Genomic DNA, 23,821 nt, shown 5'->3' with positions numbered 1-23,821 from the left:
GCGACCATCACGAGCACGCAGCCAAGTCAGAAGAGCAGTGAGAGTGAGAGCAGTGCATTTACTCCTCCGTTATTTTTTTGTTGTGTTGAGTGAGAGCTATGCACTTACTTCTCCACTGTTGTTCTGACTACTGGGCATCTGGAGGGGCCACAAGCATTACTTGGGGGAAAAGGGATATATGAGAAGTTCTGAAGGGAACAGGAAGTTGTCACATAACTCCTTTGTCCTTCCATTTTCCCATCTTAATCCTCATTTTTAATGTATGTGATATGAAAATCTTCCCCCTTCTTTGAGGATGGGGAAGATCAATGACGGGAACTCATGTTTCATGATTCTTTCTGCGGAATGCTCTTGAGTGAGGCAGACATATTAGGGATTTTACTGTGAAATGACTCTCTTACCCTCAACTTCTCCTTTGAAATGAATCACTGCAGAGTGAAGAGTCAATCGGCCTTCATTACAATATAAGGAAATAAAGAGCAGAAGGAAGTCATGCAATTCTTTCCATTTAATAAAGGGCTTTTGACATGTGTTCTTTATGAAAAAGCAATAAAAGCTAAAAATCAGACCAACAAAACACAACCACTAAAAGGCTTGTGTATAGTCTGGTGGGTTGCAGAGGGAAGGAGCAGAAGATGATACCATTTTGAGGTACAAGGTAGGAACACAGAAGCAAAGTGAGATAAGACCTACAAGTTGTTTAGCATGGAGTTCACCAGTTTTTATTAGTCTACAGCACATTTCCCATGTTGCTCTCATACACTTAAATAATGTCCCAGTGTTATAAAAGTTTAAATCCCAGAAACTCACTTAAGCGTAAGGGATTATTACAGATCCTTTAAGAAACCTGTCCCAGAATTAGTTTGTAGGTTTTGTGTTTTGCAATTAATTTTAAAGTGAGTAACAGAAAAAGACAAAGAGAAGTGAGAAGCTACCTCCTTTTTTATGTGAATTAACTTACGTAGTTTTTCCTCTATTTACGTAGTTTTTCCTCTATTCACACTTTCTTTGTAGGCCCTATCTGATAGCAACAGCAGTTAAGTAAAGTTAGGTGGGGCAACTCAGAACAGGAGTGGAGGTTTTTTCCAAGGGAGTGGTGGGAGTGGGGGCAATTCTCCCTTAGGGGCATGTGCAAACATGTGGGGACATGGCTCTCACAGCGACTGCCGAGTGCTAGCAGCATTTAGCAGGCCAGGGTCAGGGATGCTCAATGTGCCCTGCTCTGCTCCAGACAGAGCCACACGAGGAAGGAGTAACTACTCTGTCAAAATGCTCACAATACCCTGATCAGTCAAAATGTTTCAACTGATCAGAAGCACTAACAGAGCAAATTAAATCTTTTTTGATTAGCTTAAAAGTAGCCCAAAGGGTGCTCTCTGGTTATATGGCTGGTTAAACACTAAGTACTTAAAACAGTGTAACTTATCTAAACCTTTTGTTAAAACTATATATACTCAGTAAAGAGTAAAGAGTTGTTTTACTTTTTTATTAATATTTTTTATTTTTTGAGAGAGGGAGAGAGAGAGAGCATGCACACTGGTTGGGGTGGGAGGGGGGTAGGGAATAGGGAGAGGGAGAGAGAATCTAAAGCAGGCTCCATGCCCAGTGCAGAGCCCAATTTGGGGCTCAATCCCATGACCCTAAGACCATGACCTGAGCCACAAAGAGCCAGTCACTTAATCGACTAGGCCAATCCAGTGCCCCAAGAGTTGTTTTAAAAAGTTATCTTAATACAGTTACTTAAAAAAGTCAAGGAAAGGGGTTGCTTGGGTGGCTCAGTCAGTTAAGTGTCTGCCTTCAGCTCAGGTCATGATCCCAGGATCCTGGGATAGAGCCCCCACATCGGGCTCCCTGCTCAGCAGGGATTCTGCTTTTCCCTCTCCCTCTGCCTTTCCCCCTACTCATGTGTGTGCTCTCTCAAATAAATGGATAAAATTAAAAAAAAAACAAACAAGGAAAATGATGCTGAATAATACCATATTTTTTATAATACCCTAATATACTTAATTATACTTTAGAGTAGTCTTTAAAATAAATTTGTTTGGTGCACAAAGATATGTTTGATATTTATGTTGTGCTTATAATCTGTATATCAGGCAAATTGTACTACCATCTGGTGGCAACATGCCTTAAACTAAGCCTCAGTATTTGGCAATAATGAGTTTCTTGACAATGTAAACTACAACTTAAAAACAAATTATAAACACAAAGGTTCAGAAATTCTATCTTAAGTTCAAGCTTTTTAACTGTCATCAGCCTGATTTATTATTTTTTGTAGTATTTTGGTAACTTTCTTTACAGCCTATCAATTTGGCTGAATCTTCCATCAGGTGGTAAGAAAAGGAACAATATTTCCCATCATTAGTAATGGCAGAGTTTTAAGGAAAAAGGTCATTATAAAAGAAAAGCAATCTATGTGTGGTTCATGTAGAAGTTTTAAATCTTTCATAACTGTGAGTTTATAGTTGGTCCAGATATAAAATCTGCTCCAGTCATCTAGGTTTACTAAGACTACTACTCCGTAGCATTAAAAATGTAGTTAGAAACTCAACACTTGGGACGCCTGGGTGGCTCAGTGGGGTAAGCCTCTGCCTTCCACCGGCCCAGGTCATGATCTCAAGGTCCTGGGATGGAGCTCCACACTAGGCTCTCTGCTCAGCAGGGAGCCTGCTTCTCCCTCTTTCTCTGCCTGCTGCTCTACTGCTTGTGATCTCTCTCTGTCAAATAAATAAAATCTTTAAAAAAAAAAAAAAAGAGAGAGAAACTCAACACTTTATTTTCTTATGCTAGTACAGATCCTGGAAAAGCCACCAAGGAAGCTTCCTAGTCTACAACGAACTGGCACGCACCTTTCTGCTTTGCAGGTACTGCTGACATACACAGCATCAATGGGTGTCCATATGCTTTATGAGCGGTCTGTGTGCCGTGTATATATGCTCTATGTTCATGCTCTCTGCTAAAAATACTTCAAAATAGTTGGAAATGGAAGATGCCACTGCACTGCTATAGGTTTAGTTTCTAATGCCCTCATTTCTCTTACACTCAAATTACTTTCTTCTGTGCCAAGTGAAACCTCTTCATATCCAATTTTTCCTTTTTCTGCCTTTCTCATTTCCACTGGACCTAAGTTTGCCCCTTCACCAGGGATCTGCCAGAGGAAGTTTAAGCTTTGTTTCTGGCTAAAAAGTACAGCTATAACTCTGAAGAGGACATAAAAGTTTCTCCCTATATCTAAGGTACAAGAGATTTAAAAAAAAAAAACAAAAAAAAAAAAAGAAAGCCATTCATTACAGAGAAAAAGTTGAAAGATAAAACATTTCATAGGGAGAGTACTATTCTTTGTCCAAATTATTTTTGCCCATGGCAGGTAAAGAACAGTCTACGTACTGTTTAATAAGAAATCCATTTCAAACCCCCATACCATAACATCATTCAGAAACACAGCTCCTTTAGTCAGCCATGGTTGGAGGGGGGGACAATTCCCAGGGTACTCAAGTTAATGGTCCTGTCAACCCCGTCATTCCCACATTGCAGTGCCAATGTAATTCCACATAAACACAATTATGTGGAGGCAAACACTGCTGTAGAGTATAAATATACTGCTACGTATGCATTTCTCCGAGAAACACAACGTATAACACTCATGAGGCATGGCAATGTTTGTAGCAAAGAGGACCAAAGTGGGGATCAAATTAATTAGATTCCTGGAGTGTGTGTGTTGCTTAGCATGCAATTCCAGAAAGAACTAAGCTCCATGATGACTGACTGATTGACTAGCATATATAGAACCAAATATTGCTTTGAGCACAAAGGGCATATAAGAACTAATATTTGAGTGTGCTGGGCACTGTTCTAATCAGTTTGTGAGATGCTGCATGTAATGTTACTATCTGGGCTAGTCAATTTGGGTGCTGATAACAATGCATTATTGGAGTCAAGGTCATAGGCTCTATACGGTTAGTTAACACATATTTAAACAAACAAACCAAAAAATAAAATTACCTTTTCCATAACAGACTACTGGTGACCTAGCTATCTTACAAATGTATACCACTGGTCCTAATACAAACCGAGAGTACATAATACCTATCATTAAAACTGGAATCAAAACTCTAAGAGCGGGCGCCTGGGTGGCTCAGTGGGTTAAGCCGCTGCCTTCGGCTCAGGTCATGATCTCAGGGTCCTGGGATCGAGTCCCGCATCGGGCTCTCTGCTCAGCAGGGAGCCTGCTTCCTCCTCTCTCTGCCTGCCTCTCTGCTTACTTGTAATTTCTCTCTGTCAAATAAATAAATAAAATCTTTAAAAAAAAAAAAACTCTAAGAGCAAAGCAAATCTGTTTTTAAAAAATATTTTATTTATTTATTTGAGAGAGAGGAAAAAGAGAGAGAGAGAGAGCAAAAGGGGGTAGGGGCAGAGGCAGAGACTCTCAAGACTCTGTGTGGAGCACAGAGCCTGACACAGGGCTCGACCTCAAGACCCTGAGACTTCAACCTGAGCTAAAACTAAGAGTCAGATGCGCAACCGACTGCACAAGCAGGCGCCCGGAAAGCGAATCTATTTTTAACCATCCAGAAGGATGATCACAAAGTCTGATGGTCCAACCAGAGAAACCTGTATCACCTAGATACAGTCAAATGTCTTTTTTGGTTACATTTTAAATATTCTGAGTACAGCAGATACACAATGTTACAACAGTTTCAGGTGTATAACAGTGATTTGACAAGTTTATACTTTATGCTATGTTCACCACAAGTGTAGCCACCATCTGTCCTCATACATCACTATTACAATTTCATAGACTCTATCGTTTATGCTGTGCCTTTTATTCCCATGGCATAGTCCATTCGTAACTGAGAGTCTTATCTTCTAACCCTTTCCCTTCTGGCAACCGTCGGTTTGTTCTTGGTATTTATAGATCTGATTCTGCTTTTTATTTTTTATTCATTTGGTTTTTTGTTTTGTTTTTTTAGATTCTACGAATGAGTGAAACCACATGGTATTTGTCTTTCATCTCAGTCTGACTTATTTCACTTAGCATAATAGCCTCTAGGTCCAAATCATGTTATTTCCAATGGCAGAAGCTCATCTTTTCTTATGGCTGCATAATATTCCATGGCACATGTGTGTGTGTGTATACATATATATATATATATATATATATATACACACACAAATACACACACTCACATCTTCCTCATCTGTTCATCTATTAATGGACACTTAGGCTGCTTCCATACCTTGGCTGTTGTAAATAATGCTGCAATAAACATGGGATGCATATATCTTTTCTTTCTTTTTTTTAAAAGATTTTTATTTATTTATTTGAGAGAGAGACAGTGAGAGAGAGCATGAGAGGCGAGAAGGTCAGAGGGAGAAGCAGACTCCCCATGGAGCTGGGAGCCTGATGCGGGACTCGATTCCGGGACTCCAGGACCATGACCTGAGCCGAAGGCAGTTGCTTAACCAACTGAGCCACCCAGGCGCCCTGCATATATCTTTTCTAATGAGGTGTTTTTTTTTTTTTTTTTTTTTTTGGTAAATACCGCAATAGCAGAATTACTGAATCAGATGGTATTTCTATTTTTAATTTTTTGAGGAACTTCCAGTTTTCCAAAGGGGCTGTACCAACTAACATTCTCATCAATAGTGTTTAAGGGTTCCCTTTCTCTCTATATCCTTGTGAACACTTGCTATTTCTTGTGTTTCACATTTTAGCCACTCTAACAGGTATAAGGGGGTATCTCATTATGGTTTTGATTTGCATTTCCCTGATGATTAGTAATGCTGAACATCTTTTCCTGTGTCTGTTGGGCCATCTTTGGAAAAATGTCTATTCTGGTCCTCTGACCATTTTTTACTCTGATTTGTGTGTGTGTATGTATGATGAGTTGTATAAGTTCTTTAAATATTTTGGAGATTTCGGATATATCACATTTGCAAACATCACCCCCTCAGTGCGTTGTCCTTTTGTTTTGTTGATGGTTTCCTTTGCTGTGCAAAAAGCTTTTTATTTTGATGTAGTCCAAATTGATTATTTTTACTTTTGTTTACCTTGCTTTAGGAGACGTATCTAGACATATCATTATGGCCAAGTCAGAGAAATTACTGCCTGTGTTCACTTTTTCAATTTTTATGGTTTTAGATCTCATATTTAGGTTTTTAATCCATTCTAATTAGTCAAATATCCATATTGTTCCAGTCCTTAGTCCTCTTTTTTTTTTTCTTTAAAGTGTTTATTTAGGGGTGCCTGGTTGGCTCAGTGGGTTAAAGCCTCTGCCTTCGGCTCAGGTCATGATCTCAGGGTCCTGGGATCGAGCCCCACATCGGGCTCTCTGCTCAGCAGGGAGCCTGCTTCCCTTTCTCTCTCTGCCTGCCTTTCTGCCTACTTGTGATCTCTGTCTGTCAAATAAATAAATAAAATCTTTAAAAAAAAATAAAAAATAAAGTGTTTATTTATTTATTTGTCAGAGAGAGAGAGAGAGAGAGAGAGCGCGAGCACAAGCAAGCGGGTGGGCAGTAGGCCGAGAGAGAGCAAGGAGCCTGATGCAGAACTCAATCTCAGGACCCTGGGATCATGACCTGAGCAGACGGCAGATGCTCAGCCAACTAAGCCACCAAGGCATCCCTTTAGTCCCCTTTCCATCATGTCATATGGTCTGATGGCTTTAAATACCATCTGCCCTCTATACACTCCAAAGATGCAACAGCTCTGTCATTTTCCCAGCTGGATATCTAATAGGTATCTTAAACTTAACATATCTTAAAACTGGATTCCTGATTTTCCTCCCCAACCTTGAACACCTGTAGACTTTCCCATGTCAACTGACAGCAACTCTATCTTTTTCAATTCCTCAGGCCAATAGACCTTGGAGTCATCCAAGACTCCTCTTTCCCTTACATCCCACAGATCCAGAATATATCAACCCTCAACACCTCTACCACTGCCACATGATCCAAGTTCCCATCATTTTTTTTGCCTGGATTACCATAATAGTCCCTCAGCTTCTACTCTTGTCTCAAGTCTAATCTCAATGCAGCAGCTAGAATTCTTTTAAAACTTAAGTCAGATCATGTCACTTCTCTACTCAAAATCCTGCAAAGGCTCTTCATTTTATTCAGAGGAAAAACAAAGGTTTACAACATCCTCTACCTACATGATCTGATTCTCTTTCCTACAATTCTCCTCTATAATTTCTTGTATGTGCCAGAACTTGCCCACCCCATGGCCTTTGCTCTAGCTGTTTCCCCTGCCGGGAACACTCTTTCTCCAGATATCTTCGTGTTAACTCTCTCACCTTCAAATCTTTGTTCAAATCTTAGTCTGTCAACCAGGTTTACTCAGGCAACCTACCTGGTACTACAACCTGTCCTCTTTCCACCAATCCTCCTTATTCCAACTCTTTTTATTTCAAACTGCATCTGTCACTGTCTAACATGCTATATACTTCATTATGTTTATTGCTCACTGTCTGTCTCCTCCTCCCTGATGGAATGTTAAGCTTCACGAGGCCAGGAACTGTCTTGCTGACTCACGTATTCCAAGTACCTACAGCAATGTATGGCAAATATCAGGCACTCAAATATTTGATGAACGAGTGAGTGATGTTGATTTTAAATTTAGTATGATCTTCACAGTACACACATTCCATGTGTGCTTTATATCTACTGGATCAAGAGGGTTAATTATGTTGTTCAAATCTTTTATGTCCTTAAGTACTTCTGTCTATTTGACATTAGTTTCTGATAGAGGTGTGTTAAAATCTGCAATGCTGAATGTCAATATACTATTTCCTGGCAACTCTGTCAGCTTTTTATAAATGTTGAAACTGTATTTTAGTGTCTACAGTCCATTATTTTATATCTTGTTTGTGGACTGTTCCTTTTTTTTCTTTTAACAAGTAAGAAATATCTTCCTATAATTTGATGCTTTTTGCTTGAAATTATCTTTTTTGGGGGGCTCCTTTTTAAAAAAAATATAAATTCAGTTAATTAACATAGAGTGTAGTATTAGTTTCAGAGGTAGAGTTCAGTGATTCATTAGTCATGTACAACACCCAGTGCTCATTCCATCACGTGCCCTCCTTAACGCCCATCACCCAGTTACCCCACCCACCAACCCCCTCCCCTCCAGCAACCCTGTTTGTTTCCTATAGTTGAGTCTCTTATGGTTTGTCTCCCTCTTTGTTTTCATCTTATTTTATTTTTCCCAGGTTTGTTTCTTTTAGGAACCAGAATCATGCTGTATGTATTGTTCTTTGAAGTGCTTGTTGATGTTCTCAGCCTAGCACACTCCTTTTACCCATTATATATTCCACAGAATTAGTGTCACTATTCGGGATGCTTCATTCTCCTGTTCTAATTAAGCCCAGTTTTGTGCACAGACTCGAGCACAGGGTTGGAATCTGGGGGGCAGAGTGTCAGTTTGAGCCGCTGGCAATCTGAGGTGAAGGTGTGTTGACTTGGCATTGAGCAGGAGGCAGGTGGCAGGAAATTATCTTTTGATGGATATTAATGTTGTCATATCAGTTTTTTTCTTCGTGGGTTATCTGCATATATTTTTCCCCATATTTTTTTTACCCCCTTCAGTATCATTTTGAAGACAGCAGAAAGTAAGCAGAATAATCTGAGTGCCTCTCTGGCTTTGTAGATTAATTTATGTTCATTATGATTGCTTACATATTTTATTTTATATTTCCTATCTACTATGTTTTCCCTTTGCTTCTTTTTATCTCCTTTCCTGCTTTCTACTAAATCGAGTAAATATATTTTTAAAATTACCTATTTTTTCAGGGGCGCCTGACTGGCTCAATAGGAAGAACATGTGACTCCTGATCTCAGGTTCATGAGTTAGAGCCCCATGTTGGGTATAGAGATTATTTAAATAAGTAAGCTTCAAAAATTTTTTTAAAAATTACCAATTTTTCCACTACTAACTTAGGAATTGTATCTTCTATTTCTATATTCCTCTTTAGTGGTCATTCCTACATTCAACAAAGTTATTTAAATGTATTTTTTCAGTTTATAAACTTAATCAGTATCCTCTCTACTTAAAATAAGGACCTCACCATGCTTTTATATATTTAACACATTATTGTCGCTAGAGTTTTAGATCCAGTTTTTTACACATAAAAGAAAAAAAATTGGGTTTATCACCATATTTTACTATCTCTGCTTCTAGTATTCCACTGTTTTCTTGCATGTACTTCTCTTTTTGCTTTTTCCCTTTGGTTCTTTCACTAGCAAGAGTTTGGGGGTTGAGAAGTTAGCCCCTGTGTATCTGCAAATGCTTTTGTTTCATTTTTTTTTTTTTAAGATTTTATTTATTCATTTGACAGACAAAGATCACAAGTAGGTAGAGAGGCAGGCAGAGAGAGAGGAGGAAGCAGGCTCCCCGCTGAGCAGAGAGCCGGACACGGGCTCGATCCCAGGACCCCGGGATCATGACCTGAGCTGAAGGCAGAGGCTTTAACCCACTGAGCCACCCAGGCGCCCCTGTTTCATTCTTGTACACACAAAGCACTGCACAGAACTGTAGGTTTATAATTGTCTTTCCACAGTACTTTGAGGATATTGTCTACTGCAGCCAGAGCCTAATGCTGATTTTGTAGATACATTATCTGTATTTTTTCTTTGCATTTAAAATTTTTTCTCAGAGCACCTGGATGGCTCAGTTAGTTGGGTGTCTGACTACTGGTTTCCACTCAGGTCATGATCTTAGGGTCACAGGATCAAGCCCCATGTCAGGCTCCAAGCACAGAGCCTGCTTCGGATTCTTTCTCTCCCTTCTCCTCTGCTCCGCCCTTTGCTCACGCTCTCTCTCTCTCTCTCTCTCTAATAAATAAATAAAATCTTAAAAAATTTTTTTTCTTTATATCATTAATATCCTACAATTTCATTATGGAAATGATTAACAGCCATGGGTTTATTTATTGTGCTTTATGGATGAGGTTTTTCTATTCTGAGGACTCCTGCCTTCATGGATCAATACTCTACTGCAATCTTTATTATTATCCCTTCTTTTTCATTCCCTCTCTCTGCTTCTTTGGCCTCCTGGCAGACGTGAGCTTGAGCTCCTCAGGCTGTGTTCTGTGTCCCACTTCTCCGCCATCTCCACGCTGCACTGATGTTTTCTCCACCCTATTTTCCAGTTCACTGGTTTTTCTCTGAAGCTGGAAGCAGTATGCTGTGCAAGTCTCTTTATTCTGTCACCTCATTAGATATTGTTTTCATTTAAATATTACATTTTCACTTCCAAGACCTCGAAGTGGTTCTTTCTCATACCTTTCTGTTCTTCTTCCTTTTTTAAAAAAAAGATTTTTTTTTCTTCCAATTTGTCAGAAGGGGAGAGCGAGCACAAGCAGGGGAAACAGCAGGCAGAGGGAGTGGCAGGCTCCCCACTGAGCAAGGAGACTGATGTGGGACTCATCCCAGGACCCTGGGATCATGAGTTGAGCCAAAGGCAGACGATTAACCAACTGAGCCACCTAGGCATCCTGCACACCTTTCTGTTCTTGTTTTATTACCTGTTATTCTTGTTTTGTGGGATCTAATTTCTTTTGTATGTTGAGAATTTTATTTTAAAACCCTCTTTAGACTGTTCTATTACCTTTTCTCTCAGGTATCAATTCTCTCATTTGTTGGGTCTCCTGACTACTTTTCATGGTTTTAAATTTTATGCATTCTTTATAGGATTTTGAGGACTCAATTTCTATGACAGTGTTAAAATATGAGTATCTGTCTCTACAGGGTGGTTTCAAGTTGCCTCATCTTAGACCTGGTAAGATGCTGGCCTTGAACCCCATCTTAAGTTGACAGCTATGGTTCTGTCTTGAGTGGGTCCTTGTGCTTGCAGCCTCTGGCTGTCCTTTCTAATTTCTGGCCAGGTGCAAGCGATGTATTTCTATAATGCTACTGGGATGAGCTGCACTAACCCAGCCCACATTTGCAGGTAGCATAGTGTGTTCCTGGTTCATGTTCTGAGTAGGCAGAATCTTTACAAAAAAACCCTGACCCAATTGCCTATATCCATTTATAGCTCCCCTCCCACAGTGGCTTTTCTCTCCATTATTGGCCCAAAGAGACTTTCCATCTTGTTTTTAAGTATGATTGTGTACTTTTAAAAATCTTTAAAAAATATTTACCCACTACTTCTTAATTTTGTAATGAGAGGAATAGGATTCAGTGTCCTTACTTTGCCATCCTGACGTGGAAGTCCTAGGAGTAGCTTTTAGTTTTGAAATAATAACAGTTCAATTCTCCTAATCTCACCAGTCTATAAACATTAGCAAATATATCCAGGGTTTGAACTTAAAATCAACTGTAGTGGAGGAACATTCTGATTACTTCTAAGTAGTTTGGATTAAAATATGTAACAGATAGATTGAAAGACCAGAAATGGAGGGAAGATGATTTTAAAAAGGTAAGAAACTTGGGACAGCAGCAGACTTAATTGTAGACCTTGTGTATAAACTCTACTATAAATGGAATCAGACTGAGCAAAAGAAGAGGGTGCTTCCCGTGACCTTGGGCCAGCACTGCCACCAGCTGAGTCTTGTCATAAGCACCACCTGCACTCCAGCACCTGGAAGACAGCCATCAGCGCAGTGGAAAGAATGCCGATCTGGGAATTCAGAACTGTTCTAGCTCATTCTCTGCCACTAAGCTATTGTACAGCATAGGTTAAGCCATGATCCCTTTTGGAGTTCCAGGCATTTTATCTGTAAAATAAGGGAGCTGAGCTAGAAGAGCTTCTAAAGTACCTTCCAGAAATAATTTTCTGTGATCTCAACAGTTTGGTACTTCATAAGTATGCCCAATCTTCCATTCTTTGGTTTGCTGAGTCAATAACTTGCCAGGTAAAGGAAGAAAACCATGCATTTCTGAACCCAGTCTTCAAAAACTGAAACTTATGATCACCAGAAGTATGGCTTTTTTTGATCACCACTCTGCAATGGAACAGCCTACTGGTGCCTGATGGCTGTATGAAGTTTCTGTGTGGGTGTAGACACAATCTAAGTTTTAAATAGAGAAAAGCAAACCAAGCCAGACCAAAACAAAACCCCTACACAGTCTCAGACACCACAGAGGAAACAGGTCTTTTCTACAAACATATCCGTCACTAATAGTTGAGAAGACAATGAAAATCATACACTGAGCACATCAAAGTGCAGAGAGTGGCAAAAGTAGGCATCCTGCCGCAGTCACAGGACGTGAGGGGTCTGACTGTGCTCACTGTAAAGTCTGCACCATGATAGAGTTCATGTAGGGGAAAGAATGAGGAAGGAAAGAATAAAGTTGAAGTTCTACTGAAAAGAAGGAAGAGTGGATTAAAAATCTAAAAATTCAGTTAAGGTGGCAAGGAAAACTCAATCATCTTAGAGCTTCTTAGCACCTGGACTAAGTCACAGTGTGAATTTCTATGAACTGTTTAATCTCACCACATTGCACTAAAAGTGACAGAGATTCCAACTGCATAGATGAGAAGATGGAGAATTAGCATGTGACCAGCCCCACTCCCAAGCAGTCTTCAGACAACATTCTAAAGACACTTACGAAACAAACAAATAAACAAACAAAAAACCCAGAACCCAACGTTCACTGAAAGGTACCTTACCATCCACATGCTACGTGTGGGGCACAGTACTCTGCAGCTACACAGCTATGTGTGGACACAGACGATATTAGGGGCGGGGTGGGTGCCCAGGAGACTTCTGACTCCACCATCCAGCACGTGTACTCCATCAGAAACACACAACCCATCACCAGAGACAGAAAAAGTGCTCTTACAAAATTCCCACTTGGTTCAGTCTTCACTTTCAGGCAAGCCATCACTTTATGGAAGTTTGTGTGGCTAAAGCATTTAAGGAAAAAAATATATATATATAAGTAGCACAGGAGCATTAAAGAAAAATAGAAAAAAGCCAGTCATATTTAGTCTCACCTTAGAAACACAATCATTGGTAACACTCTGGAGACTCTCCCCTCTGGTCCTTTTACCTGGACCTGGGTGTTCTCTATCCCTTCACAGTTGTACTCCTATTACATACATAATTGTACATCTAGTTCATATAGCAATATTTTATCATAAGCATTTATCCAGGTTATTACACTATCTTTGTAACTCAATTTTAAATGGCTGCCTCATACTCTAATCTGTTCCAAGGAAACACCCGTAAATGGCTAGTCATCAGGGAACAGGAAAGCAAACTATGATTCATAGTATTCCCTTGCATGGGTGAATCATAGTTTACTTAACTGTTGCCAGAATACTGGGCAGTTAGGTTGTTTCCAATTCTTCCACCATCACGAACAGCTAAATGGACTCAATCTGTTTTGTTCAATAGTACCTCCCAAACAGTGTTTCACATAATAGGTACTCAAGTATTTATTGAATGAATAAACGTTTATAGAGCTACATACATATAATATACAGAAAATCTCTGTATATAAAGAATATATATACAGAAAATCTCTGTATATAAAGCTTCCCGACTTTCCTAGATTTAGGACTGTGTCTTAGAGAAAGATTCCCGTAAGTGGAAATTCTGTATCAAATTGGGGCTTTTCATAGTCTGACAGTTTGCTTTCCAAAAAGGAAGTATTAACTTGAATTCTCAACAGTAAAATACACGGAGGCCCATTTCACTATACTCACGTGAACTGGGCATTATCTTTTTAAAACTTTGTGTATTTTGGTTAGTGGGAAAAAAAAAAGCCCTACTTACAATACTAATTTACAGTTTTGAATACTAGTGAGGTTATGTACTTTCTCTTATAGATGTTCACCACTGTCCATCTTGAAATAGTTTTCTAATAATCTTTACTATCTAAATCAAATTTATTCCTTAAGCTCAGTGGTAGGCTGCAATTAAAAAAAGACATTTTTAGGGAGCAAATTCTGGAAGAAACTTTAAGAGACTAACCTAAATGCATAGCTGGGAGTAGCTTATTCATACTTATGCATTATTATTACACTGCAATGTGTAATAATATTAATTGTCAAGTTGGAAGTGAGAAGTCTCAGTTCTTGACCTTTCCCTAACACTTATCTGCTATACAGCTCTGTTTTATTTGTGTCATTTTTCCGGGGTGATGATGCAGCTGGGGAGGGGCCATGCTGGGAGGAAAAGGTTCCCATATAATTCTTCTGGAATTTGTCTTTCAGGAAGCCATTCTAGATTAATCCAGAACCTCTCAGGATTGTTTTCCACAACTGCACTCTATTGAACTTCTTTAGCTATGATAATCTTGGGGTGGCTTAGCAGAACTTTGTCAATCCTGAATTAGGCTTTCTGTCTAATCCTCAATTAGGTGCTCTGTAAACAAGTGAAACACAAAAAAGGTAAGATGGTCAGAAAAAACATGGTAGGTCTGGACAACATGATCAGTAATGAGAACCTGACAGTGACTGATAATTGCATCTCACTAGCTAATCCTTTCATAATTGCCAGCATAACATGGAAAATGCTCCTCTGGGGTAGAGGAATATTTGCTTTTCATTCCTTCAAAATATGCTTGCAGGAGCAGGCAAGAATGTTGGCCTACCATCTGTTCTCAAAAAGGAGAGGGAGCAGAAATGTGGAATAAGGACTGTTAAGAGGAAGCCCAATTCAGAGTAAAGCATGAAATCGGACAGTCACCACAATCTGCCAAATGATATGGTGATTAGATGTGTTTGAACTCTTTAAGTCTTGACAAAGTCTTTCTCTCTCCCTCTTTCCCTCCCTCCCTCCCTCTCTTTTTTCTTTCCTTCTTTCCTTCTTTCATAGCAAACCATCTTGGAGCTTCGCCTACAGAGCAAATGGCTGCTAACAAGATGCTATTAATCCCCAGGAAGCTCACTGAGATCATTATTGTGGACAGTCACAAAGAGAAGAGGCCACTAATTCAGCGTCACCCAGACCACCACACTGCTCTCACAGCAGCAAGATCTTCTTATTGCCAAATCCACTCAGACTCTATGTGGATTATAGAATCAAACTGGATATGATTACAGAGGGCTGTGGTAGCTACAGTTTGTCTTTCCAGCAATTTATCCCTTTCTTTTCTTTTGGTAACAGGATCCTTTTAGCCTGTGGGGAGCCATACACATAGCTGACCTTCTCCTAACCCTCCCCTTGCAACAAGGGGTAGCTCCTGCTGCTACTTCCTCATTATCACAACCATCACTACTACTGTCATCATCATTACCACCACAATGGTAGTTACCATTTACTGAGCACTTCCCATGTCCAGTAAGGTAAGCTTTATCTGTATTATCTCATTTAAAGGAATGACCTATGTGATAGCTACTGTTATTGCTTACATGTTAGAGTTCTAAGAAACTGAGGCACAGAAGGAGTATGTACTTTGCCCAAGGTTGCACAGTAAGTAGCAGAGCAGGGATCTGAACTCAAATTCCTTGGTTCCAAAGTGCTGGCTCTTAACCACTATGCTTCACTGCCCTTCTGTCTAATCTCTGGCTACAGAAATAGGCTCAGGAGGTTCAACTGACCCAGACAGGGTCAATGGGATAGACAGACACTAAGACAGAGACAAAATTCTTCCTCTTGTGGTCTACAGAGAGGAGGCTGCAGAGCTCCGATGACCAAGTTTTAGCCTCCTGAATTTAGCTATGCCTGATACCAGCCTGGATCAATGTGCAGATTTCTCAGTTACATGAGCCTTCTGCCTGAGCTACATGAAATTACATTTCAGTCACCTCGAGTCCTTGAAACTTTTCACTCCCTTTTTGTGGACGGGACATACTCTTTCCTGACTCTTTAGCTTCTTCTCTGACCATTTCCACCCTGATCTCTTTCATGGGCACCTCTCCTCCTTGGCTTATCCCTTAAGGTGTGGCCCAGCCTCTGTCCTAATCTGCCTGTTCTTCCTTTCTCTCAGCAGTGATCCTCCTCGGTGCCCCACAATCATTTTGAGGCCTCCCCTGGGGAATGTGCTCCTTTTGCCCATCCTGCTTCAGAACCATTGTGATGCTGAACCAGTTACCCAAATGAGTGCATCCCTTACAACAATGGGGAAGAAAAAAAGTTGAGAAGCAACTGTCCTACAAGTTATTCTTGGAAAATATCACTCTCTTCAGAGTTCAAAACTATTACCAGCAGGCTGATACCTCTAACTCTTTATTTCTAGCCCCCAAGCCTCCCACAGTTCAGGCCTCTCTAACTGCCGATAGGATATTTAATTTCATAAGTCCGATAGGTACCTCAAAGTCAGCATGTCCAAAAGCAAACACATTATCTTCATCACAAACATGTTCTTCCTCCTGAATTCCCAATCTCATTAATGGCATATGATCCATGCAGCCATCAAAGTTGGAAATATGAATGTCATCAACTGGACTGTTCTACAAATCTTCATAGAAGACATACCTAAATACTAGATATTCTGCTACATCCTGCGTAGCGAAAACAACGAACAAGAAACAGACCTCGCTTTTAAGGATTTTAGTTTAATTGGTGAATACCACACAGTAATAATTACCACTATATATTAAAGATTAATTCAAGATACTGAGGAGAACCTAATCTACTCTAAGGAGGGGTCAAAGGAAGCTTCTTGGAGGCCCTAGTTGGGGCCTAATCTAAGTCATAAATGGGTGTTAAAAAAGGGAGTGGGCAGAGGAATAGGCAGTAAAGTAGGAGGAAGAGCATTCCAGGAAACGGGAATGAAGTGTGAAAGCTCAAAAATATGGGGCGGGGCGGGGGGAAGACTGATGAAGTACTATTAAACTCGCAGCTTTCGTTAATTAAAAACTTGCTAAAGCTAGGCACTATTTAAAGTGAAATACATTATTATTGCTGTCCTTACATCAAGCCTACAAGATAGGAATAACAATCCCATTTTTACAGTCAATTAAAGCACTTTTAGAATTCAGAGAGGTTAAATTACTTTTCTGAGACCATACAGCTAAAAAGAGATGGAACTTGCTTTGGCCCTAGGTTTTCTGGCTCCAAAGCCAATAGTTTCTACCGATCCATGTATCTTCTCAACCACTCTAGACTCTTCTTTTTTTTTTTTTTTTTAAGATTTTGTTTATTTGTCAGAGAGAGAGAGGGAGAAAGAGTGAGCACAGGCAGACAGAGAGGCAGGCAGAGGCAGAGGGAGAAGCAGGCTCCCTGCCGAGCAAGGAGCCCAATGTGGGACTCAATCCCAGGACGCTGGGATCATGACCTGAGCCGAAGGCAGCTGCTTAACAAACTGAGCCACCCAGGCGTCCCCTAGACCCTTCTTTATGTTCACTGTCCACATCCAGTAAAATATCAAATCCTGTTGAGTTTTCATATTTCTTAAGTTCCTCCCATTCAAACCACACTTAATATTAGAAATCTTGTTCATTACCTTTCATTTAGATACAAATAGACTCTAATTGTTCTCTAGATATTAAAAAAAAAAAACAACTGTGTGTGTGTGTGTGTTGCATATTACATAAAGTCAGATCAGAACTACTTCATTTTCTCCATTTGAGATCCACCAACTTACCCGTATAAGTTCTGTTCCACAGAAGAACTATTCCTGCTTCTGTCTAGAGCTGGCCCTGGGGTCTTCTAGGGCGTGGTCATGGACGCCTTTGTCCTCTTTATGTTCTTTTCCTGAGAGATCTCACCCAGTTCACCATCTCTGAGTATCATCTTTAAGACAATGACTTCCAAATAGCTTCATCTCCAGCTCTAATATCTCCCATGATCACCAGATTCCTATATTCAACTGCCTATGCAGTATCTCAACTTGTCTGTCTGATAGGAATACCACCTGCCCCATTAAAATACGAGTATTATGAGTCTGGCAGGATCATTGTCTACCTTATACATTTCTGTATCCTTAATGCACAATACTTAACACATACTAGGTAACCAATAACCATTTCTTCATTGAATAAAGGCATGCTGCTATGTGAGCCAAAGACTTCCTGAATGGGACTGAACTGTCCTACGGGGCCTTTAAGAATTTGATTCTTTGCGGGTTAAATGGACATTTTTGGAGTAGAGGTAGGAGTACAGATTGGCTCTAAGTCCCCTCAGTGCGCCATAGTTAATCCTACTTTTTAATAATGACCTGGGAGATTAGCAATCTCTAAATATTATACCTGTAAGAAGAGTGTCAAATCTGCCTGTTAAGAATCACCTAGGCGACTTCTATTATAATACAGATTCCCAGGCTTTCCATCCTCCACCACCATCTCCCCTCCTAATTCAGAACCTCAATGGGGAAAGGCCTAAAATTCTGTATTATAAACAAATGACCCCCATGATTCTTACTGACAAGTCTGAGGAAGACGACTAGAGAAGCTTCATAATTACGTAATTATTGAAAATGGCTCAGCTTGCTGGGTAGCAGTATCCAAATTTGCCCTTAGTGCTAAGTCGAACACACCCAAAATGATTTATAAGTTGCCCAAACACTATTTCCTTAGGTTTATTTGAGAACCCGAGGTCACCAGTGACTGCAAAGACTTCTTAGACAACATGTCATATATTAGGCAGAACTTTATTCTATAGAAAGGATCTGGTTTCGTTTACTTGGCACAAAATTCATTGTGCCAACCCATCGCTGATTCCCATATGTGATATGAGTCTTTACTGTGACATATCACTGTCAGCTCTCATCACTTTTTTCCTTAAATCTGTTCAATAACCAGAATTTTAGCTTCTCTTTCCAAAAATCCATTGCTCTTAATGATCATTTCAGTAAGTGCAAGGTCAAAGCTTTAAAGAGTTCTGTCATCCCCTTTGTAAATCTCCCCCAAATTCTTCCAAAGTTAACAAGGCAAAAACAAAAAAAGAATAAAAAAAAACACCCAAAACTAATATACTCCATAACCTACTCCTGACTAAGGAATTCAAATGACAACCAGCAATTAAAGTGAATGACAGGTATCCTTCCAAGAATCTGTGAGCCTTAAAGGCAAACTTATTTATGGCCATAGCCTAAAAAAAGCAGAATTTCTCAAGTGTTAAGTGATTGTATATCGCCGAACTGTAATTTTAGCTAACCTCAAAGTCAGGTCTTTGGGAGGTAAAAAGGGATAGGATCAGATGAAAAAAAGCAGATAGGGACATATTAGGAGAATTTCAGACTTTGTCCTTAAAAGGTAATGAACTACCAGATGGCAGCTACACTTGTGGTAAGCCCAGTAAACCTGCAGACTTGCCGAGTCACTATGTTGTACACCTGAAACCAATGTAACACTGTGTGTCAACTATGCTTCATTAAAAAGGTAAATGTTTAAGAAAGAAAAAAGGTACAGAACGAAGAGAACAGGGAAACTACACTTAAAATGACATGGAAGAAATTCTCCCTCTTTTACTCCTTCATTCAGGAATTGTTAGAGCTTGTTTTCTGCGGCGTGACCAAAACTGATGCTTTCCAAGCGCAGAAAAACAGTATGTCTCACTCCACATGATTCCCTTTGCCCCACAAAGTGTCAATGATACTAAAGAATCAGAGGAATTGGAAAAATGCTGAATTACCAGAAAAGCGCTTGGAGGAGAACAAACTGACATTTGGAGCCACGTTTACATCAGCAAACATTTCTGAATCTGTAGCCAAGAGCAGAGGCTGGCAAACTGTGGCCTGGGCCATAAGCCAAAGCCAGCCCACCAACTTGCTTTAATAAGTAAAGTTTTATTAGAACATAGCCACTCCATTTGTTGACATACTGTCTATGGCTACTCTCCCACTATAACAGCAGAGTTGAGTAGTTGCAACTGACTATATGGACCACAGAGTAGAAAATATTACAATCAGGCCCTTTATATAAAAGGTTTGCTAAGCCCTGACCTAGAAAGTGTAATGTACGCAAGATGAAAACTAGGCTGGCCCTGCTGCTGTTGTCCCTCCCCCAATACACACCACTGGAGAACAGACATGGACATCTGCCCTCCCTGTGGACCTCAAGAAGGGGGTGTTGACCCTCCACAAGAGCCAGCAAGCAGCTCTACTAGACACCTGAAGAAATAAGAAACTAAGAATTCAGTACCATAGATAGCCCATGACTCACCAACTTGGTATACCACTTTTCAAAGTCACCCAACAGCTAAGTAATTTTAGTTTGAGCTATAAACTTGCCCATGTTTTTTTAATTGAGGTGTATATGATACACATTATATTAGTTTCACGTGTACAACACGATCATTAGATATTTGTATATATTTCAAAATAAACACAATAAGTCTAGTTAAAATCCCTTACCATAGTTACAGAACTTTTTTTCTTACCATAAGAACTTTTTTTAAATTATAATAACTTTTAAGATTTATTCTCTTAGCAACCTTCAACCATGAAACACAGCATTTTATTTATTTATTAAAAATTTTATTTTTTTGACAGACAGATCGAAAGTAGGCAGAGAGGCAGGCAGAGAGAGAAGGCCATGGGCGGGGGGAGCAGGCTCCCTGCTAAGCAGAGAGCGGGGCTTGATCCCAGGACCCTTGGATCATGACCTGAGCTGAAGGCAGAGGCTCAACCCACTGAGCCACCCATGTGCCCCATGAAACACAGCATTTTATTTTATTTATTTTTAAAAGATTTTATTTATTTATTTGACAGATAGATCACAAGTAGGCAGAGAGGCAGGCAGAGAGAGAGAGAGAGAGAGAGAGAGAGGAGGAAGCAGGCTCCCTGCCGAGCAGAGACTGATGCGGGGCTCTATCCCAGGAGTCCGAGATCATGACCTGAGCTGAAGGCAGCGGCTTTAACCCCACTGAGCCACCTAGGCGCCCCACAGAGCATTTTAAACGATAGTTGCCATACTGTTTGTTAAGTCCTCATGACTTATGCCAATGGGTTTTAAAAATGTCCCCTCTTTTCTTCTCAGTAGTCAGTAACATTGGTATAGTTTAAGGTGTTAAGAGTTCAGGGCATAAAAAACATTTTTAAAGCAATGAAAAGCCAAGTATTTTCAAAAGCACATACTGGTAAGTCATACCTGTATGAACATTGTCTTGAAAAATCATATTTGGATATAAAACTTTGGATTTTCTATGAAAAAAAGTCATGTCACTAAATGGCTGCTGACTCTTGAACTTGTTTCATCGAAGACTGAGATGGTAGAGACAAAATTAAGACTGGTAGACTGTAAGCATTTATCTTTAGGTTTTCACCCCAACTATCCTACCTTTTAGCTCGTACATGAATTATAGCTTTAAAAGCAACATCTGTTAGCGCCTTGAGGGCAACATTCCTGCTGGGGCAAATCTATAAACACTCCATTTGCTGAAAAAGAGCTGCAAATCCCACACTAAGCTTTTTACCTCAATCATGGGGCCAGAACTCTGACATTAGCTAAGCCTAAGCTATGGTTAAAACTCTCTAGCCATGCTATCAACAGAAGAAATGAATACTTTCATAACTAAGGTAACTCTTAGATTCCAACTGAAAGAGAAACAATGATTCCAGGAGGCTCTCTATAATCAAAGCCATCACAGGACTGACTACTTTGATAAAAGAGTTGGACCCAAGTGCTTTGAAGACAATGCCATGAGATTGTCATCATGGTAATGATGGGGTCCCAGGAATGCTCAGGTTGGAAATGATCCTTTTTCTTAAAAATGTCCTTAGTCAATCTTGAATATGTTTAACAAAACAAAATAAAACAACTTGGGGAAAATACCAGCAGAAAACTCACCAGAATGTTAAACAGTAATTTCCTTTCAGTGGTATAACTTTGGACTATTCAGTGGTATAACTATTTTCTTGTTCTTTACCGTACAAAGAATCCCCTTTTATAACAAATATTTTCTGACAGCCTCTCCCCATCTTTATTATCCTGAACTCACAGATATAAAACTTAGCCCAAATCATTTAAAAAAACAACAATAGACTATGAAGAGAAACAAAAATTTATAGTGAAATATTTATTTCAATGTATACACTCTTGGGCTAATAGTACTAGAAAGTATAATGAAGTAATCAGAGGCTTGGACCCCTTACAGATAGCCGTGAAGAACAAAGTCAGATGCAGATCTGTAGAATGTGTTTTATAACAATGCCATTATACAAATGGCAGTGCTATCAGGAATGAGTAAAACTAAAACTACAGTTTTTCCTCAGTTCAGATGGTGGTTGAATTTTTAGATTCCCTCTGTCATAAAATGTGAATTTCTTCATAAAATCAAGTTTGGTTTTATACTCAGATAACAGATTTCATCTCTGACTGTCCAGGAAGGTAGTCAAAAGTCAAGCAAGCTACAGGGACAACTGTCATACAGGACATAGGAGGACATCTAGCATCTCTGGCCTCTGTCCACTGAATGCATGTAGACCATCCCCCCATCACTGTGACCCATCAAGTATGCCAATGAATGTTTATAACCTCTAGAAATGCTCGTGCTGCTGCTTTTGAGAACCCTGCGTTACACTTTCCTATACTTAGTATATTTTCTATAATGACATATATTGACTGTATAGCCATAAAAAAAGTTTCAGTAGAGTTTCAAGCTCATCAGTGTCTCTCCAACAAAAAGACAGAAGGTCACAGGTGACTAACACAAAGCAATACCTTGAAGGCAGTGGGAAGCAGAAGAAAGAAATTGGAAGAAAAGCAAAAGGTCAAGAGGTTAACTGTACTTTCTTACTAGTTGATAAACCCTCCACATCTTTGGATAAGAAGTGTGAGCAGGGCCCAAACAGATACCTCGAAGGTCAGTTTATTCTATCGCAAAAACAATTTCTGACTAGAGCAGAATTCACTGATGTAATGGGACAATGGGTCCAAAAATTACAGGGTCTCAAAGGAATACATGTGAGCTTTGATTACTGAGATTTCCTTGGCAACAGCACGACCTAAAATTAATAGAGGCCTTAAAAGGAAGATGCCAAAAGAAACTTTGCTGGTTTATATAGCTTGGGCTAGAGCAAGGCACAGTATGACCCATATATAGAAAATCACAGCATCTGCAGTATTTTAAGAAATTATAGTCGCAAAGCAAGAGCAAATGTACAGTGAAAGTAAAGATCCTTCCAGGCTAATGTGGAGTCAACCACTAGAGAAGATTCTTTACTGCACACTGGATAGAAGGCAGCCTCCCCCACACAGCGTTGGTTGGCTGCCAAGTCTCAATCTTCATCTCCTTCCTTGGGACTGCCCATTGTCATCAATTGGTCAAATCCAGGACGGCTTGCTTTTCTTCATGTGAATGCTAGCCTGCTCCCACAGGACTGTTTATAACAGCCATCACTTATTAAATCTACTCTTCTTTTTAATATCCTTATAAGCATTTTTATGTAACTAAATTTCTCAGACTTCTCAAAACCCTCTCAATTTGGGGACAAACTACTCCGTTCTCTTCGTGTTTTGTTTTGTTTTTTTCCTTATCTGGCTAAAGATAAAGAGGCAGAGGGAGGAAAATCTGTATTTTCTTATCCTTTCACTTGATTAAAAGAAAGAAAGTCTTGCTTTAAAAAACACACACACAAGACTGTGGCTGTTATATGGTATACTGTGAAAAATACGACTTTCCTACATAAATAACTAACCCTGCTAGCTCTGATGGCTCACCTACACTGTCTTTAAACTTAGTCAAACTGCTGTTCCATCTCGACAGTGCCGTCTTGTCCGGGACATACCTTACCATATTAGGTAATCAAGCCCCAGAGAGAGAGAGGAAAGCAAAACAGTTCTAGGATTTTACCTAAAAGGAGAATGGCAAGGATACTGCCCCGTGGTGGAGAGCAGACGGAAAATCGCTGGATGCCCTCCAGCAGATTAAGGGGCTTCACAAGATTAAGTAATAAGATTTTAAAAATACTGCTTGAGAGAGGGGAAAAGACCCAGCAAATAGCCAGAAGCAAAGCTGTGGAAAAAAACAGAGCAAATAGGCAA

At 39.8% G+C, this 23,821-nt stretch overlaps 1 protein-coding gene across 12 annotated transcripts in view; it reads right to left on the bottom strand.

Moving 5' to 3' along the window:
* Positions 1 to 23,821, bottom strand: part of PPP1R12B (protein phosphatase 1 regulatory subunit 12B) — a 220,127-nt gene that overhangs the window by 56,612 nt on the left and 139,694 nt on the right. The window contains exon 20 of one of the 12 annotated variants that reach the window (XM_082701994.1): positions 13,843 to 14,315. The exons of the other annotated variants lie outside the window; for them this stretch is intronic. Coding sequence (XP_082558120.1) covers positions 14,307 to 14,315 — 9 coding nt within the window. The 3' untranslated portion in view covers positions 13,843 to 14,306. Of the gene's footprint in view, positions 1 to 13,842; positions 14,316 to 23,821 lie in introns of those variants that run through there. 12 annotated transcript variants of the gene reach the window in all.

Source organism: Mustela nivalis, assembly GCF_964662115.1.
Source record: "Mustela nivalis genome assembly, chromosome: 16".
NCBI lineage: Eukaryota > Metazoa > Chordata > Mammalia > Carnivora > Mustelidae > Mustela > Mustela nivalis.
This window is presented reverse-complemented; position numbering and strand designations above follow the sequence as displayed.